Here is a 19,728-nt window from a genome sequence, read left to right on the forward strand (position 1 = left end):
GAATTTTATTGTTGATCACGTCATCGATATCCATACGAAGATAACACTTTCGTCAGGAACACGCAGCTTTTATTTTGTAAGCCTAGGGGCCCTATAACGTAAAACTGTTCCAATATGTTTCTATTCCAATCTCCTGACGTCAAATTTGCGTAACCGCCAACGAAAGCACCGGGCGGTCGCCCGCAGGGTTCTCTGAACAGACCAATCAAACGCTCTCCTCGTTCATAGGAGGTCACTTTTGTTTGCATGAAAAACGAATAACATTGCCTAGACTGAGCGGCTTGTCGTATCTAATTGGCTGACAAGAGGCGAGGAGAACGCTCAAGTGGAGAGAGATTCGATGGGGCCGAGCCACTGCACTGAAAATCGATAACCGGACGAGGAGGGTAGTGCCGGCGTCTACGATTGGTCGGCTTTCCCTTACTTAGCTTGCGGTGGCTGGTCGAAAATTGCGGCGGCATGCAACGGAAGCTCCAGAATGATGCTAAAACGGACCCTCAGCAAAGAAGAGTTGGCAGAATGAGGGGGTAAACGTGCCGAAAGTGCTCGAAGACGTTACACGGCCACGCAAGAAGCTTTATTATACGCAAATACACACATGCTCTCCGGCAGGTGCGAGTAGCCAGCGTCTGAGCGATCGGCGGCAGCCACCTTCTATTCCTTTCGGAACGGGGCAGCCTGCGGCTATTCCGAAGTAAATTCAGTTTTGTTCGGCATATTAATGCATCTTTATCGCGCACACGTCACTTTGACGCGGTGAGTTCTTGCGGTTTTGTGACGTCGCGTGACAGGCAGGTGAAGTGGGTGCAGCCCGAAAACTTTTTACCAATAGGCGAGGGCTAATGGCGAAAAGTGGTCGAATCAGAAATAACAGTTTTTCTTTTTTCTGTCAAATCATGCATAATCAGTGAGTACACATCATATCAAGTGGGGAGGTATCGCGATTTTCGTGACGTCGCGTGACAGACAGGTGAGGTGGGGGTGGCCGAAAAAAGTTTTTGACCAATCGTGGAGGGCTGATACCAGAATTGGAATAGAAAAGTTTGGAATAGTTTTACGTTATAGCGCCCTAGTATTTACAAGAACAAAGCAAAAGCACTTCATCTGTGCCAGAACTCGAACTTAATTCGCCGAAACGCGCAGTCAAACTTATGCTTCGTTTTCCAGCCAGATTTTGTAGTACTGCCTCTGCATGGAAGCGGACGTGCACCATTCTGCAAGTCGTCCATTGGTTAGAATTCATTACTGCGAAAAAATTAGCAGCGTTAGCTTTTAGCAAGTGATTATGAACTCACCGGACGACGGGTTTCAGAGGCCGCATTGATATTGATCACCTGACTTTCTCGGTTAAAGAGATAGTTCGTCTAATTTTTATGATTATCTGTATAATTCTTGCCTCGTAGTGTAATATGAATATGCCGAAGTCGTAAAAGCGACGACAATCACCCGTATTACATCGCATGTTGAAAGAATTTGGAACACATTGACCACATTTGGGCACACGGCCGTTTTTGCGTTCTTACCCCATAACGTGGCCCTCTGAGGCAGGGTAACAATTCTGCGTTTTCGTAGTTAAGAGCCTTAGCCAAATGAAAACTGGGGACATAGAGCCTCAGTCCAAAGACAAAGAGCATCAGTCCTCATTTTAAGTGACTTCGTTTGTTACCGTGTTCTATTTTTCTTGGCCCGAAAATATAAAGTGAGAAAATATAAGAAGCGTGTGAGCGATGACATCAGTGAAAATATTACATAATTGCCAAAAGCAAGGTCATTCTTCTTTTTAACTGCGACAGCAGCTATAAGAGCCCGAAGCTGCATTTGTTGCGTCCGTCTGCTCGTTCTGTTACACTGAATATTGCCGGCCATCACCGCTTGGGGTTCAAATTATGCCACCTGCGGCAGTGTTCAGTTGCGAGCCGGACACGCTAACCACTTAGCTGTAGCGCAACAATCGCGCTTGGCAATTTGCGCGGGGTTTTGTGCACTGTGCAGACTATTGGAGTGATGGCGTTGGCGCATGTATTTTGAAGGCCACGGCAGTGGACGAAAATGACATGTACGCAGCACAAAGAAGTTGTTCTTGGGAAGACGGCGGTGTCCGCAGTGAGAGCCTGCTGCTGTAGCAGTAAATGATTTCAGAGCCGGAGTAGTCGCTGCAGTGCGTTTTTTTTCCCCCGATATAATCTCGACGTTATTATTTCGGCGTCTCACACTCACTTATATTGCAGGGAAGTCAACGACGACAACCTAATCTACCGCAACTTGAGCTTGACAAAGAATGGGACCACCGGTCATGTGAGTATTCTGCGTGCACTCTTACGCGAATTATCAAAACTCCGCATGTGCGTCTCTATTGCCATTTCAAGACCACCGAGGTAGGAGACGCGTCGAATGGGCGTGTGCTGCACAATACGCTTGTGTCGCACAAAAGGATTCCGACCAACACACGCGTGTGATTGGTTAAATGCTTGTCATGCAACAATAGCGCTGTCTCGTGGCGCGGGCCATCGCTATATCTAGACGGGAGTTTGGCTAAGGAAGGCTCTACAGCAGCGGGTCTCACCAGCTACACAGAACCGGTGGGCAGACTGATGTGTTCTAGTCAAGCATTCTCTGAAATGTTGCCTGCAGCCACGTGAGTGCATTGCTATAGGGGAAACAGCTCACTAACTAACGTCACTAAAAACAAACATTATGGGGTTTATAATATACGCGCGAAATCGACAATCTGATGAAGGGGTACGCGGTAGTGGAAGACTCCGGATTGATTTTGACCACCTAGGGTTGTTCACCATGCTCCTAAACCTAAGCACACGAGCGTTATTGCATTTTGTCCCCCCTTCGAAGTGCGGTCACCGCGGCCGGGATCGAACCCGCAACCTAGAACTCAGCAGCGCAAGGCCATGTCACTGCGCTATACCGCGGCGGGTGTCACAAAAACATTACGTTTAGGGCTCAGTACAGGTCCAGGAACGCCACATTTATTTTTTATACATTTTCTTTTTACGTGCTGCTGACCTCCCTTCCTGTAACACTGCGGAGGGGCCACGTTAGTCATTGCAAAACATGCACGAGAACGATGCGAGCCATATAGGTGCTGTCCCTGTGCCTGCAATCTTACCATTTGCCAGCAGTTCAGTACATTTAGGTGGTGAGACGGCGGAGTCTGTAGAAAACGGCGTGCAGGTGCAGTTTTCAGCATTTATTGTAATGGTGCTGGCGCCATAGGGTATTTCTTAAAATTATTATATTATCTACGGCCAGCGTCAACGGGCATCGATGCCAACGAAAAATCGTAGTTTCGGTGATAGTTGGCAGAGTACAGAGGCAGGGACAGCGTAGTCCTATATTACGCGCAGTAAGAATCTCGGTATCTCAGAATAGGACACACGTTTGGCACGCATAACTTTCTACTCACTGGAAATGATCCTCCAACCTGTGGTAGATGCGGGGAGAGGCTGACCGTCCTCCACGTCCTCCTGGAGTGTCGGGCAGCCGAATCTGAAAGAAGGAAACATTTTTCCCTAGCATACCGGCAGCACATCCCCCTACATCCCGTAATGCTACTCGGCCCAGAACCTTTACTTGACACCAACGCAGTCCTAAGTTTTCTGAAAGATGTTGTCTTGCATGTTTTCAGCACCACATGTTCGTAGCGGGTCATCTCTTCAGAGGATGCCGCTGCGATAGCTCTTTAGTATAGCACATGCCTCTAGGCCCTTATGTTTCAAGGGCTCTGGCGAGGCAGCAGTGCTCCAAGTAATTTTACCATCCTATATATTTTTATTTTGCATCATTCTTCTACGATGGATTTTAATGTTCATAGTATTCGTCATTAGTCATCGCCATAATTTTATAGTACATAGATTTTACACATTTACAGCGACTATTTTTAGGCCACTTCACAGCCAAGTCACATCTTCCATAATACATCGTTAACGCTACCCCTTGTCATGGCGCTCTTTGGCCAAACCTGGCCCTTGCGCCACAAAACACCACACATCATCATCATCATCGGTATCTAGAGCAGTATCGCTTGCAGTAAACAATCACTGTCGTGCCCAAGTCCGGCTTTGTAATGCATAGTCCACCTGTCCGAATCGAAGGTCATTAGGTGCGGGACGGGGCCAAGCTTACCCCGCTGGCTGGCTTGGGTACGGGTTCTCGGGTCATTATTACGATCCGTTCCAGTGGTCGCAATAGTCTCGTCGTACGGAGCTCCACTGAACTTTGGCCGCAGAGCTGGTGTGCGATGACCTCCTTCTTGTGTGCCGTTTTGTAACGTTGTCATTATTGTCGGAGTTTCATGTGCGATTTTTGTCGATATACTATATTTCTTTAGGGAATATGAGAAACATGGAATATCTGAGCGCCGACAAAACATTTCCACTTCGGGGGATGTCTTTTAGCCTCGTTTTGCCAATATGAATAACCGAAAATTATGACATATTGTACTCAAAATGGAGAAAGACGCCACAGTGTTTTAGTGACAACGCGGCGCCATTGCCGCGATTGTTAGTTTCTAAGTCCTCATAATAGATACCACTGCGGAACGAACGTCATCCTTTAAACATCTCGCCCTAAGGCAGCTCAGTGACGCTGGCTCTTCGAGCGGCATCCGGAGAACTTGTCATTGCGGGTAGGGGTAAAGGGGGTGGGGGGGGGGGGTACTCTGTAAGTGTCCACTTAGTGGACATGTCCATTTCGTCTGCTGCTAAAGCACTGATTGGCTGGGGGCGCCAGCCTCCTTCTGACGCGTAACCTAGCCCAGCCAATCAGCGCTTCAGCAGCAGACGAAATGGACACTAAGTGGACACTTGCAGAATACCTTTCACGCCCCCAGGTTAAATTAATGCAAGGCATGTATCATTCTGGTTACTTATTAGGAGCTGCAAGGTTGATTACTTTTCACACAACCCAGTAGCCAAATTCTTAGCTTGATATCTTGATGAAGCTGTGTCATAATTTCTACCACGAAAGTAAGTTGACGTCTGTCATCTCCTTTTATATTTCTCGCAGCCAAAAGGACCTGCCATGTTTTCCAAGCTAGCGCACAAGGTACGTATCGTTTGCTCATAACATTGTCGGTTCTCTGCACTTATACGGCCTGCTATTCCACTAGCAACCTAAAAAATGAACGAGGGCAGTTGTCCATTGGGGAGTGCCGATGAGTGCGCGCAAATATTTTCAGAGGAAATTTGTTTTTAAGCATGAAATGCTTTTAGCTGCCGTAATCGGCGACATTCAAGTGACCTCGAGCCAAAAGCCAGCCGTTATCCGGGCACTCAAAGGAGAACATCCGGGCAAGTTGCCAGAACAAACGCAGATCATGCAGGCAACCAGACAAGATCGCATTACATATACGCTAGTTACTTCCCAAACAGGTTACAAAAAATATTGCTTTCGAGTTCTTCCTAATGTTTGTTCACGATATCACTCAAGCTGTAACTTCTACTACGCTGAAGTTTTATTTGTCATTTCCAATAGGCGACGCTCAAAAGGCAGATACATGGCACTATACACTTGATTGCCATCTTCTGGCGCTGAGTGCTCTTTTCAGCGCCAGCGGATTGCGAGTTCCGCGGCGCGTCCGGCAGCGTCCAAACCGGCAGCGTCCGGCGCGCCGTGAATGGCTTTTGACCGAACGAGACTTGCAGTGAGGTTCTGTCTGTGACAGGAAACTATTGCGTCCATATGGGCCAGTGCACTGTATGACGTGGTGCAGTGTGGTGTGGTGTGGTGTGCCGTTGCGAACACGCACTGCACCCATTTTAAAATTGTGGCTAGTACCATCTCCAGCCATTCTGCTTTGCCGGTAGCTATATAACGCTTACATGCACTCACGATTACGGGATGGATGGATGGATGGATGGATGGATGGATGGAAAACTTTATTTGGTCCTGCAAGTAGTGATAATTAACCAGAGCCAGCTTTTACTCTATGGTAGACTGTACGGGCAGTCCATCTTGTCCTTCATGTGCATGTGAGGAAAGCCCGCAGCCAGCCTTTCGACAAGGAGACTTGTTTTAGAGTTCGTGCCCATATATATATCTTCGAAGAATTGAAACATTAGCACTCGGCTGAGGTATCTCTTCTTCGCACACTGAGCATTTTACGATATTCTCGGTCACATGACATTGGTACGTGCTCTGCATATTGCATACATCACGCGGCACTCCTGAAAGAGCTCTTGGGATAACAAAATGAGACTGTCGGTGGTTTGGACTGGCATCATCGAGTTTATGTGCCTCGACGTTACCTAGACCCTCGCGTATATAAATGCCCCGCCCCCTCCCCACCTTTTTTTTTTCTTTTTGCTTCAGCAAGTGACTTAGCTTCACTTTTGTGATCATAAGTATCCATATGTTTACCTTTGGGCTGAGCATGCCACGGTCTGAAAGCGTTTTTAAATTGGCATAGCTTATACATAATACAATTTTCATTTTGCGCTTCAATATTGGGCGTGGCGGCGAGCTAACTTCTTGTTTTAATTTTTTACAAGTGCCGTGATGGCAGTTTAGCTAAAGCGGTAGTTTTGCTGTAGCCGTTACGACGTGTTAGCTCGTCCTTTCTTCCTGTCTTTGTTCTTTCTGTACATTCTTTCTGCCTCTTCCGATCTAAGGAGCGGAACCCTCGACTGAGGTTTGCTCAGTATAGTGACTCCTTCAGAGACGATACATCTTTAATTAATGAATTAATCCTTCCTTGCTTGATTCATTCTTTCATTCATTTTCTAAAGAGCAGGCAGGCAATTTTTGTGCCTCCTTTGGGACAGCAGTGGCCAACCGGTCCCCTTCCTCTCCTTCAACTTCTTTTGTAGCCGCTGTCATATATTCAAGCATAATAATTACTGTGTGGTTGTGCATTATTCCCAGTCATGTAGTGTAACAAGTAGAAAATTCTCGGGGAAAAGATACGGGCGAGAATTTTGTTAGACGCGTATTTGACTGACGTCTTGTGTCATCCATCTATTGCAGCTACCATGTGAGCTTGACGCCTACATGCTGCTCAAGATATTGCGGGCCATCTCCAGAAGTAAGTGACTCGAAGAATAGACCAAGAGCCGGATCGTTGTGTGGCTTGTTACTGAATGCATGCTCTCTCATTCTTCAGCGCAGCGTGCATGCGAGTGTCATAACGCCTGTCAGAAATTTTATTATGTTGTGCTTCCGTGGGTCCTCAAAAATAACCCCTCCCCCAATAATGGAATAAAAATAAAATAAATGTAAAAAATAGCTGCCGTCCCATGGGTGTGAGTTTTCGTGCACCACTGAGCGTTCGTACTTTTCTGTTCGCTAACTCGACGCGTGTCTGCCAGCTTTTGCCAATTAAAAAAAAAATGAGTCCAAGTTAATCCGTATTCTCCTCCCGACCTTTCAGTCCAGCGTTCCTCATAGCCTACAGTTATGGCTTTGGAACGTAATACTCACCACTTACTGTAACTGTGGCCCCTCGCCTCCATCCCTGTGCTCTAAAGTAAAGACTTACCGCCAGAAGTCAGTATTGTATTCAAGCACCCCCCCCCCCCCCCTCCTTTGCTGTTGGAAGCATGCCGCAGATTTACAAAAAATCATCATTACTGATGGGGACGACTGGTCTTGCGCTATATGGTTGTGTAGTGGGATACAACTGTCATTGGCTTGAATACTGCAAGTGGAATCTCTTACAGCGAAAGCTTACATTTCTTTATTTGCAGCTTTAAACTTCTTCTAGCGCTTGTCTATGAACGATATATATAAATATATTCTGCAAAAAAAGCGCATGTTGCACTGCATACGTGCTTGACTAAAGTTGTTGCCACACCGTACTACTCACCTCACCTCATTCCGGCTACAACGACCAATAAATTGCTGGGCTGGAAGAAGTTTCTGTATACCCTTCTTTGCCTCAGGTGTTTTCGAAAACAGGGATGGGATGGGGGGGGGGGGGGGGGGGGTCAGCTATCACGTATGCTTGTTTGCGCGTTAACAACGCAACGCTTATTAGCGTAATCAAAGATTCGACTTGTATGGTTTTCGGACTGCATTACGCTTAGAAAATCACTGCACATTGCTCTTTGAAGTAGTAGCGTGCGAGATATGTTCAGATTTGCCTTCTTTTGTGGAGTTCGCGTTTGAATTGATGCCTGTGGTGCGTGTCTGTGCGAGTATCTTCACGGAGGTGGCTGTGCTTATTCCGCGCAGAAAACCTGTGCCTTTCAGATACGCAGCTTCTGCTGGAGAAGCCTACTCTGGAGTTGTGCCGGCACCTCGTCATGCTGAAGGATGTATCCTTTTATACTGGATCCGCGGGCTGTCTGGGTAGTGTGTCGCACGTACTACGGAAGTAGTTACCCTGAAAGCGGTGCGTAATGAAGCGCACAGAGTCATTCGTTCCTGCGAGTACTTATACAGCGCAAGCTCGAGAGGGAGAGAACGCCGCAGGCTGATCGAACTGTATATCGGCGCCCAAATCTCAAGGACGCCGCCAGTGCAGCGAGCAGAAGAAGCTTTTATAGCGGCAGCCTGCAGTTTTATATAGGCTCCTTCCTGGCTCAAACACATGCACGTCGTCAGACGCAACCGGTATCAGCCGTATAGACTGAAGAGAAATACGGTAAGCGGAATAGCCCGCCCTCTCACAGGACTGGATTCTCACTCCTCTTTTTGCCAGACGAGTGCGTGAACTGGTGGAGTATGGAGGTATTTTTTATCTCTCTTTGATGCGCGAAGCAGCAAAAAGAAGAGTGAACGATACACCAGGAAACTAAATGTATGCAACGTATTTTCTCCGAAAGCTCAGGCGAAGACAGGCAAGCACCTAACGGGTGAATCCAGTTTGGCGGACGTTCATATTCCGCATATACGCTGCGCACATGCTTCGAAGTTTCACACGTGCTTTCAATAATCTAGACGCACCAAGAAGCAGGCATGATGCAACGGACGTTCTTCGGGATTCTTAAGCAGCAGGTATCGATTGGGGTAAGGTCTATCTTGCTTTTGTTATAGTTCTTTGGGTAACATTACACCACTCCTTCGTAGACGACGGGGGTAACTCGCGCCATAAATGCGATGTATTCTTATGCAATATAACGAAACTGGCGGTAGTGCTTTGTCACATGTGACGGCAATTGTTACGATCAAGCACCTTTTTGTCAAAAAAGAATTAAAAAGTAACAATAATAACCGACTGATAAGTGGACAACTGTGACCGACTGACATGTATGCCGTAATTAATTGTCATCGGTGCTTGTGAAAAAAAAAATATTTGTACGCAACCAATTAATGATATCAACACGATACCAACCGATGTAAAAGGAACTTAAAATGGCGGAAGAAGAAACACTGTTACTGTGCGCCGGTATCATCTTAGGGTGTAAAAATATTGGAGGCTGGAACTGTCGGGCTAGTTGGTCTGGCGTAACCGTTGGATGCAATTAGCGCTAACCAATGCGCACACATAGAAAGAGGGAAGAACACGGGTGCTTGACTCGCGTTGCGTGTGAGGCCTATACCTGTGTGAGAGTCTATCTTACTGACATTCATGGATGTTGCGATGAAAGTTTGCTCCCTGCTACCAAGCCTTAACCGGACACCAGCCCGTCATAAACGGAAAGATCAGCATCAAGGACGTGCCCTTAATCCTGAGTATGCTGCACTTTTGGCGGGTGCGTATGGGGGGCGGCTCTCTCCATTAGCGGCGCTTTGGTCTCGTGACTGCCGCCGCATTAACCCATGTTCTCTGCCTTTCGTTTTTTTCTTCTTCCACATGCAGGGCGTCTTCGTAAAGTTTGACCGGCCGCACAAAGGGCGAACAAGCAGCTTCAACCTGAGGCCGCTTTTGTGGGAGGCAGGTAAGCGACTGGTGATCTTTGTCACCAGAAGCATGGCTGCTATAATAGAGTAAATATTCCAAGTACGCCGAAGCCCCTAATGACCGCGTGGATTTCTTCTGTGTGGCCTCGGGGGGTACAGAAAAGGCACTGAATGATCTACGACGGGAAGTCCGAAAGTGGTTCGGCTTGAAGTAGATCAGTGCGAGACACGTACAATAATTCATGTCGCCCCGCACGTAAATTGTGATGAGACTTTCACCGTATGATAACAACCCGATTCGAGTGATTTTCGCAAAATTTTCGCAACAGTTTTTGGTTCGTTATAAAAGTCATAAGTCATGAGTCATGAGCTCGTCATTATAGCCATAAACGTTCAATTGGCCTTGCCGGTGTAAGTTTGACAATTAATAGGTAAATAACGAATCTTAGTTCATTAAACTGCTAAATGATCCGACAGAGAGTTTTCTTTTGTCCTCCCTTGTTGCGAATATTTCGCTAAATTCCTTCACAAATCTTTTCGTTCGGGAGTGTTGTTTACCATTGACCGGCCGCCTTCAATAATATGTCCGACATAGCGATTGACTGGCACTTTCTCTTACGCACAAGTTTAGCGCAATTACATTCTTGGGAATGCCGACCCTCGTCTTTCAAAGAATTATTATTCTGTCTCAAATTTTCTGTTTTAAATAATGAAAGACAGTCGTCGCTTAAATACACAGTATGCGCATAACTGTTCTCGTTTTGAAAACGGCCGTTCGTGCACTTCGCTTTGTTTCCTTTTTTTTTTACATTTCTTCCACTCCACGTCCTCACTAACGCAGTAACGCCCTGAAGGTACAATAAATTAAATAAAAAGAATAACGCGAGCTTTCTTAAATAGCTGCCCGAACAGAACATGCTCAGGGAACCTATAAAGCAGTGTTAATTCACAAGATAATAATAATAATAATAATAATAATAATAATAATAATAATAATAATAATAATAATAATAATAATAATAATAATAATAATAATAATAATAATAATAATAATAATAATAACGATGATGATGATTATGATGATGATGATGATAGGAAGAAAATATTTTTATTCAATCGTGCCATGCCAGACACCGTCGTGTTTGCACGGTGTGTCCTGGAAAGAACGCCTATTTCAAACAGTGCACAAACAATGATCATAATGCATAACGCCTAATATCACACAAGACAGCATTTCACAATATCGCAACAACAAATAACAAGAAAGCGTAGCGAAGAGGAAACAAAAAAGGAACAGTGAAAAGTCACTCTTTATCCAACGTTTTTGTGTTTTCCATAAATGTTTGCGGCGGGTTAACTTCAACATGCCAAATTTATATCGCAGAAAAAGACGGGGAGCGAAACAAGGCCCAACAAAGTTTTTTGAAGAGTAACGGAACGACGTATGTCTTAACGAGATAGCCATAATTACAGACGTAGTCTTAAAAATAGTCGTCCAATGATACCGTTGATCTACAGTTTGCTTGAAGCGAGAGTGTCACACGAAGGTAAACAGTTTTGAATGTGCATTGAATCTGTATTGTATTTGTATTGAGTTTTGAATATGTACGACAGGCGGGATTACTCAGCAAGAGTGTTAGGTGCTTAAGATGAGTGCCGGTCCGCTGCGTGCTTTCCTTTATCGTGTGAACTCAACACGCGCAGGGATCACGGTGAGCAACAAGGTACTGGAATGCTTGGTCATCCGCTACACCAAAGACTGCACCATCACAGCGGAGGCTTTCATCGGAGCTCTAGTCAAGCTGTACCTGGCTCATGGTAAGTTGCGCAGTCCGAATTACGTCAGCGCAAGTCGTAATAAAGGGGTGTTCGAATAGTGAAATTTTTTTATCGAATCGGAAGTGAATATTCGAAACATACGACCACCGAATATCGAATATTTTAACATTTTTAAAGCAACATGGAATACGAAGTTCGCGCCGAGTTGAGTTGGTAAAAAAAAAAAGAAATCAGACAATAATACATTGACACGGTTGTGTAACATAGTTCACAAGTAGAGGTCCGGACTACAGAAGAGTTTGTAAATGATATACAACTGCTTTCAATTGCCTGAGCATCATGGTAATGGCAGTAAAGAAACAATGTAACAGCATGTTACCAGATCCACGGACAGTGCCGCGTTCGCTGAAGGAGAGAAATGTGAGACTGCAACATCGCCCATTGTTTTAAAGGGATGCAGACACAGGCGTGACTGGCCAGGTAACAAATTCATATATAGGCTGCCTATAAAGGCAAGCCATTCTCATTGAATGACTGAAAATTATTGAGCAGACGTTATCTGCCCCGTGCGTTTGTTCAGCAAGTAGTGACCTTAAGCATTAACCGCAACTATCCTACAGCAGAATAATTCGGAACAGTCCTCAAAGGCGTCGTTTTGTCACCATCAAGACCACCCCCATTAAATGTTTCTATCCTCTATATATTCGACCGAAACGAATATTCGACAAGTTCGAATAGTGAGTTCTCGAATCGAATATGAATTGAGTGGCAGGGACTACTCGATAAGTATTCAATATTTCTAATATACGCAAGACAATACGCTTAAACCTTGACGTCTTATTGCTAACTGAGCAGTTGGATATTTATTTATTTATTTATTTAGTTAGTTAGTTATTTATTTATTGTCATCGTTCGCAGACAGGTACAGTCAAGTGGAAAAGAAGCTCAAGGAGAACACCATCTCCCTGGAAGAGGTGAGTTGGCCTGGCCATTCTAGCAGCACTAAATAAGGGATATATTAATATCCCACGATATGATTATGAGGCACTTGCCGAAGTGGGAGACATTGAATTAATTTTTGACCCCGTGGGGAGTTCTTTGAGGAGCACGAAAATCTAAGTACAGAAGCGTTATTGCATTTCACCCCCACCGAAATGCAGCCGGCGCGAAAGGCAATCGAGTCCGCGACCTCGGGCTCAGACGCACGACGCCATAACGATTAAGCCATCAGGCGGGTCTCTTACAAAGTAGCCAAACAAGAGAAAAACGAGACGACACCCCCCCCCCCCCCAAATATTACCTAATTTCGAAAAGGGAGGAGATTAGCAACTAATTCTTAGTACATTCCCCCGAAAAAAAAAAAACGGCACTGGACGTTTTCCGTACAGTGCACAGGAGGCTTTCGCTACCCAGTATATTTGCAAGCATTATATCCGCAGGTTTCCTTTATAAATCGTTGAGAAATGTAAACACGGCATAATGGGGATGATCTAGTTTATCAGAGATATAAAAACGCTTTTTTTTTCGTTTGCTTTTAGAGACACAACTTTTGGCTAAACTGTGTAGTGAGCGCTAAAGTAAGCTAAAGCTAAATGTGGAGTGAAAACCACCCTCGGATATATGGTGGCGCTGCTGTACGCACAAGGAATGTAGAAGCACGACGACTGCGCTCAATCAGGTCAACCAACTGACGCCAACAATGTCGTTAATTTTTGGATGAGTGCGTTCTTACCTTTCCTTCCGATATTCATTCGCAGATGATCTTGATGACGGTGTACTCCTGAGATCTGAAGAACAAAGCGAGATACATTTACGAAGCCATCCCGATCCTGTCGTGGTGCCGGGTTCCATGGACAGAGACTTCGAAATAGGCGAGCCACGCGCCGTGGCTCCAAAGTATGTAATATATGCTAATCTATTGAAAACCTTTATCGAGAACTTTGTACCTTGCGTGCGTGTGCGAGTGTGCGCTCGTATGTGTGTGCGTGCCTGCCCAAAGCGACATCTTTATAGTATATCTTTCACTGAGCGCAAGAAGGAAATAAAGGATGTCTTTTTACAATACTTTGCCGTGCCTCTTGCTTATTCCCATTCGCTCTTTGGCACAGTGCACCACGGAGGTGGGGCTTTCGCCATGATGTTCTTTGGTTGTCCTTTGGCTAACGAGTTCTGAAAGGTTAGCATCAGAACGAGCGGACATCAGCGTGCACGTCACAGCGACACGGGGCAACTGGCGTGCTAAACGACATCGAGGAGCGCCGACAACGCAGAAGCTTCCAGTACCCCTCAAGAACGTGAGGGTGTATAGTGCTCATCTGTGAGAACATTTATCTTAAGCACGGATAACGATACAATTTAACGGGGTTGAAGGCACCCCGCCTTTTTTCAATTTATCTTTTTTTATTAAAAACATGCGGAAACTTATAGTACACTCGCGCGAACTAAACTATCTGTATAGCTCGGGTGTGGTGCCAAAAATTTAGGGAGAAAAAAAGTTACTTTCTTCGCGAATTAGACGCGAATCGTGCCATTGACTACCACATGCGTTGTGCGTGGTGGACTCGGACGAGCGCTGTACTCCACGACGTCGACCAGGGTTTGGTTGTTTCTATTTTATGATATTAAGAAATTCAGTCGTCTCCAAAGATGTGCAAGAAATTATAATGTCCAAACTTCGTCTCAAACTCGAGTGAGTTGGATTTTATAATATCTTAATGTTAATTAGTATTATTGTTCGCGACATGATTTCTGAACGCGACATGCGGAATGTCTGGGTTTATTTTGAGAGGGCTCGCAGTGCCCCTGTATACCTGAGGCCATCCCTGTAATCGCAGCCTAATAAAACTGTACAGGCCATTACAGCCCAAACATAACGAACACACCCGCAAGCCCGTACAAGTGTCATCATCATCAGCAGCAGCAGCCTGGCTACGTCCACTGCAGGGCAAAGGCCTCTCCCATACTTCTCCAACTACCCCGATCATGCGCTAATTGTGGCCATGTTGTCCCTGCAAACTTCTTCATCTGATGCGCCCACCTAACTTTCTGCCTCCCCCTGCTACGCTTCCCTTCTCTTAGAATCCAGTCCGTAACCCTTAATGACCATAGGTTATCTACCCTCCTCCTTTTATGTCCTGCCCATGCCCATTTCTTTTTCTTGATTTCAACTAAGAGGTCATTAAGTCGCGTTTGTTCCCTCACCCAATCTGCTCTTTTCTTATCCCTTAACGTTACACCCATCATTCTTCTTTCCATAGCTCGTTGGGTCGTCCACAATTTAAGCAGAACCCTTTTCGTAAGCCTCCAGGTTTCTGCCCCGTAGGTGAGTACTGGTAAGACACAGCTATTATACACTTTTCTTTTGAGGGATAATAGCAACCTGCTGTTCATGATCTGAGAATGCCTGCCAAACGCACCCCAGCCCATTCTTATTCTTCTGATTATTTCCGTCTCATGATCCGGGTCCGTGGTGACTATCTGCCCTAAGTAGATGTATTCTCTTACCCCTTCCAGTGCCTTGATACCTATCGTAAACTGCTGTTCTCTTCCGAGACTGTTAAACATTACTTTAGTTTTCTGCACATCTGCTGTAATTTTTAGACCCACTCTTCTGCTTTGCCTCTCCAGGTCAGTGAGCATGCATTGCAGTTGGTCCACTGAGTTACTAAGCAAGGAAATATCATCAGCGAATCGCAAGTTACTAAGGTATTGTCCATTAACTCCTATCCACAATTCTTCCCAATCCAGGTCTCTGAATACCTCCTGTAAACACGCTGTGAATAGTATTGGAGAGGTCGTATCTCCCTGTCTGACGCCCTTCTTTAATGGGATTTTGTGGCTTTCTTTATGGAGGACTACGGTGGCTGTGAAGCCGCTATATATATATTTCACTATTTTTACATACGGCTCGTCTACACCCTGATTCCGTAATGCCTGGATGACTGCTGAGGTTTCGACTGAATCAAATGCTTTCTCGTAATCAATGAAAGCTATATATAAGGGTTGGTTATATTCCGCACATTTCTCTATCACCTGATTGATAGTATGAATGTGGTCTATTGTTGAGCAGCCTTTACGAAATCCTACCTGGTCCTTAGCAGATACTTTGTAGGCAACGGACAGTAAGCTGATTGGTCTATAATTTTTCAAGTCTTTGGCGTCCCCTTTCTTATGGATTATGTTGGCGTTCTTCCAAAATTCTGGTACACTTGAGGTAATGAGGCATTGCTTATACAGGGTGGCCAGTTTTTCTATAACACTCTGCCCACCATTCTCCAACAAATCTGCTGTTACCTGATCCTCCCCAGCTGCCTTCCCTTTTTCCATAGCTCCAAAGGCTTTCTTTACTTCTTCCGGCGTTGCTTGTGGGATTTCAAATTCCTCTAGACTATTCCCTCTTCCATTATCGTCGGAGGTGCCACTGGTACTGCATAAATCTCTATAGAACTCCTCAGCCACTTCAACTATCTTATCCATATTAGTAATGATATTGCCGGTTTTCCCTCTTAACGCATACATCTGATTCTTGCCTATTCCTAGTTTCTTCTTTACTGCTTTTAGGCTTCTACCGTTCCTGAGAGCCGCCATGGTCAGTTGCTTCGCAGCTGCCCGGGACTGAGGGCCGGGGTTTGACTGATGTATTCATTCTTGAATGAGGTTTTATTATTAATAGACAGGATATAGTACAAGGCAATAGCATACAGGAGGAGCTCCTGAGGTCAAAGACTGTAATGGGACCTCCTGTACAGTGAATAAGTAACAATATAAACAACAACAGTTGCAACAAAAAGCGTAAAATATTCAAAGGATAACAAACTTAGTATTGTTTTAGGTTTGGCAGTACTAAACAAATCAGCTGCATACATGCTATTAAATAGTATAATAATTATTATTACATTCGACTTATCACAGAACTATAACACCATTGTGAAAGTAAATGGATAATGAGACCTAACCAAATGAACTTAAATTTGCGTTGCGTAACCAAACGTACGTTTGGAGGCGAAAAAATGCTTATCTAAGTGGTTGCAGATGATAAAATGCGGTCTTTTATTGTCGTTGAAATTGAAATGATTTACGTGACTTGATAGTAGGAGGTAGTGTGTTCCAGAAGGAAACGGACGAAAAGTGGACACTCTGCTTACCATAATTTGTGCGAACCTTGGGAAGAATAAAGTTATTGTTTAATGCAAATTGCGTAAGATTAGTATTCATTAGACAAGACTGAGGTATCATACTGTTGCGGTAAGCGTTTTCTACTTGTCGATATAAAAAACGTACCAAGACTAAAGTTAATAAGCTCGTCCACAGTAAGAATATTATAGTTATGTAATAAGTATTTGGAATTGAAATGGTTAGGACTAAATGTAATCTAACAGCCTGGTTTTGTAGCACTTGTAATGATTGTAAGTGGGTATGATACGTATTGCCTCAGCATGCAATGCAATATTTTATATGTAAATGGATAAATGAGTAGTATAAAGAGAGTAGTGTTTCCTGGTTAAACACATACCGAGCTTTTAAAGGTGTCCTTATTCCATATGTTGCCCTCTGCGTAACATTGGCTATGTGTTGATGAAAATTTAAGGTTAGTATCAAGTGCTACACTCAAGTAGTTACAGGAAGTACTACACGGGATAAGATTATTACTAAGGTAGAGCGAAGGAATGAATGCGGATGAGCGTTGATGGGACGTGAATAAAACAAATTTAGTTTTAGACGAGTTTATATTGAGCTGGTTAATATTGCACCAATTTAACACGTTGTTTAAGTCGGTATTAAGTTTAGAAACTAGGTTCCCTACACAAATGTCAGAGTTAAAGAGAGTTGTGTCGTCAGCATAAAGAATGCAGTTAGAATAAAGCAGGCAATCAGGCAGGTCGTTAACATATATTAAAAACAAGAGTGGGCCAAGTATGGATCCCTGAGGTACACCCATGTTTGTTGTCATTCATATAGAAAGAACACCATTAATTCTAACTTTTTGTGTTCTGTCTTTTAAGTAATATTGTATCAAAGTTAATGCAGGGCCTGTTATTCCGATAGATTCAAGTTTGAAGGATAAAATGTGGTGGTTAATTTTATCAAAGGCTTTAGTTAGATCCACGAACACTGATCCAGCATACATTCCCTTATCGATTGCCATCTTTAATTGTTCAGTTAGGGCGATAAGAGCAAGTTCGGTTGAATAGCCCTTGCGGAAGCCGCATTGGAGTGGTGAAAGAATACTAAATTCAGATATGTAATTAGTTAGGCGCTTTTATACCAGCCGTTCAATAACTTTGCTAAAGAAGGGTAGAATGCAAATGGGCCTATAATTAGTAATCAAGGCACGGTCACGCTTTTTAAATACAGGAGTAATTCTACCTTGTTTTAGTTCTTGTGGGAAGGTTCTAGTCTTAAATAATAGGTTAATAATACCTGCGAGAACAACTGAGATTAGGTGGGCAATTAGCTTGATGTGATTTGAATGCATATTACCAAGTCCTGCACTTGTTGTTTTTACATTTCTTATAGTGTTTTCTATTTCCTGTGGTGTGGTTGGAAAAAGAAAGAATGAGTGAGGTAGGCGTCGCAATAAATTGTTATATTGCGTTGGTGTATGCGAATCGCTGCTAAAGAAAAATTCTGCAAAAGCATCAGCAATATCTTGTGGGGAGGTGTAAGCTCTGTCGTTATGAATAATTTCCTTGAAATTATCGCGATTGTGTCACCTATTTAAAAAATCATTTACTATCTTCCATTTCTTACTACTGTCTCTTCCACATTCTAATAATTTTTTCTCGTAGTGAAGTTTTGTAGCTTTTTTTTAGTTCGATAGCAAGAAAGTTGGAAAATTTGTTGTACCTCTTAGTCAAATTGCTGTTAAATGGCCGTAATTTTGTTTTCTTGTACAGATTGTCTTCTTTCCGCATCAAGGCTAGAAGCTTATCTGACAGCCAAGGATTCTGTGGTGACGCAAACTTCTTTTTGCATTTCACTTTGTGGGTGTGGCAGTCAAAATAGGATTTTAGTACCGATATAAAGTACGAGAAGGCCGTTTGTGGATCTTTCATATCTGTTATAGAAGACCAATCAGCTTGGCTTAGTGAATCAATGAAATCTTCTTTGTTAAGTGTCATCTTGTGTAAGTGGCTTTGACAGAGTCTTCATTATTCTGAAAGCGTAAAAATATCGGGTAGTGATCGGTTAGATTTTGTAACAGGACGCCTGCGTCTGGTGGAGACAGCAAATTGGAAAGCGCATGATCGATTATTGTACCATCTGTATAGTTAGTGCACCGCGTAGGTACCTTTATTAAGCATTCGTAACCGAAGCTATTCAAACAACTTGAATATTGTAAGGCGTATGCAGACGAGCTGTCTGCGAGGTTAATGTTAATATCGCCTATAATTATAACGTTTTTATTCTCGTCTGCAAGGATATTTAGCACATCATGAAGCGCGGCGCAGAAATCATTCATAGACAATGAAGGCGAGCGATATACACAACCTATTATTAGATTTTTGTTGTCCGCATTAATAAAGTCACTTTTAAGTTCGACCCACACTGTTTCACAGTCAAGTACGCCGAGAAGAAGGTCGGGCCTTCTTTTGTACGTAACAGTACTTAAAATATAGAGAGCGGCACCGCCATGACAGCTATACGGATCATTTGTGTATTCTGCTTCATAGTTAGGAAAGCAAAACAGGTTCTTGTCGTGGTCACTTAGCCAAGTTTCCGAGATTTAAATAATTGAGCATGAGAATTGAAGTGTCGCAATCAGATTTGAAAAGTCATCATAGTGTCTGCGTATGCTTCCTGCGTTAAAATGAATGATGGATTTTTGATTATTGGACATATAATTATTTAGCTCGTTAGTTGTAAAATATGATGTCATTGTGAATTTGTGTGGTGATGCGATTTGTCAAAGGCGAAGGTAGCTAAGTGATCACAGAAAGGTTTGCCTACGTGACGATCCGAAAAACGCGTCCTTTATTTGGCAGTTGTCAGTTCACGAGAATTGCCATTTGTTAGATTTCTTTAGGGTTAAAGCCTTAGAAAAGAGGGCCTTATTTTCAGGTGTTAGGTGGTCATTTACATACAGCGGCGTTTCTTTGCTTACCGATAAGCCAATGTCACCTAGAGTTAGTCGCGCTTTCTTTGCTTTTGTCA

The 19,728-nt window shown here is 43.9% G+C and overlaps 1 protein-coding gene across 1 annotated transcript in view; it reads left to right on the forward strand.

Annotated features, from left to right (window-relative positions):
* Positions 1-13,638, forward strand: part of LOC139047721 (calpain-9-like) — a 116,077-nt gene extending 102,439 nt beyond the window's left edge. Inside the window, exons 11-19 of the mRNA XM_070521722.1 lie at positions 2,229-2,295; positions 5,020-5,058; positions 6,979-7,036; positions 8,203-8,267; positions 9,579-9,647; positions 9,755-9,833; positions 11,500-11,613; positions 12,493-12,548; positions 13,332-13,638. Of these exons, the coding sequence (XP_070377823.1) occupies positions 2,229-2,295; positions 5,020-5,058; positions 6,979-7,036; positions 8,203-8,267; positions 9,579-9,647; positions 9,755-9,833; positions 11,500-11,613; positions 12,493-12,548; positions 13,332-13,358 (574 nt within the window). The 3' untranslated portion in view covers positions 13,359-13,638. The remainder of the gene's footprint in view (positions 1-2,228; positions 2,296-5,019; positions 5,059-6,978; positions 7,037-8,202; positions 8,268-9,578; positions 9,648-9,754; positions 9,834-11,499; positions 11,614-12,492; positions 12,549-13,331) is intronic.
* Positions 13,639-19,728: the final 6,090 nt, after the last annotated feature.

Source organism: Dermacentor albipictus, chromosome 1, assembly GCF_038994185.2.
Source record: "Dermacentor albipictus isolate Rhodes 1998 colony chromosome 1, USDA_Dalb.pri_finalv2, whole genome shotgun sequence".
Taxonomy (NCBI): Eukaryota; Metazoa; Arthropoda; class Arachnida; order Ixodida; family Ixodidae; genus Dermacentor; species Dermacentor albipictus.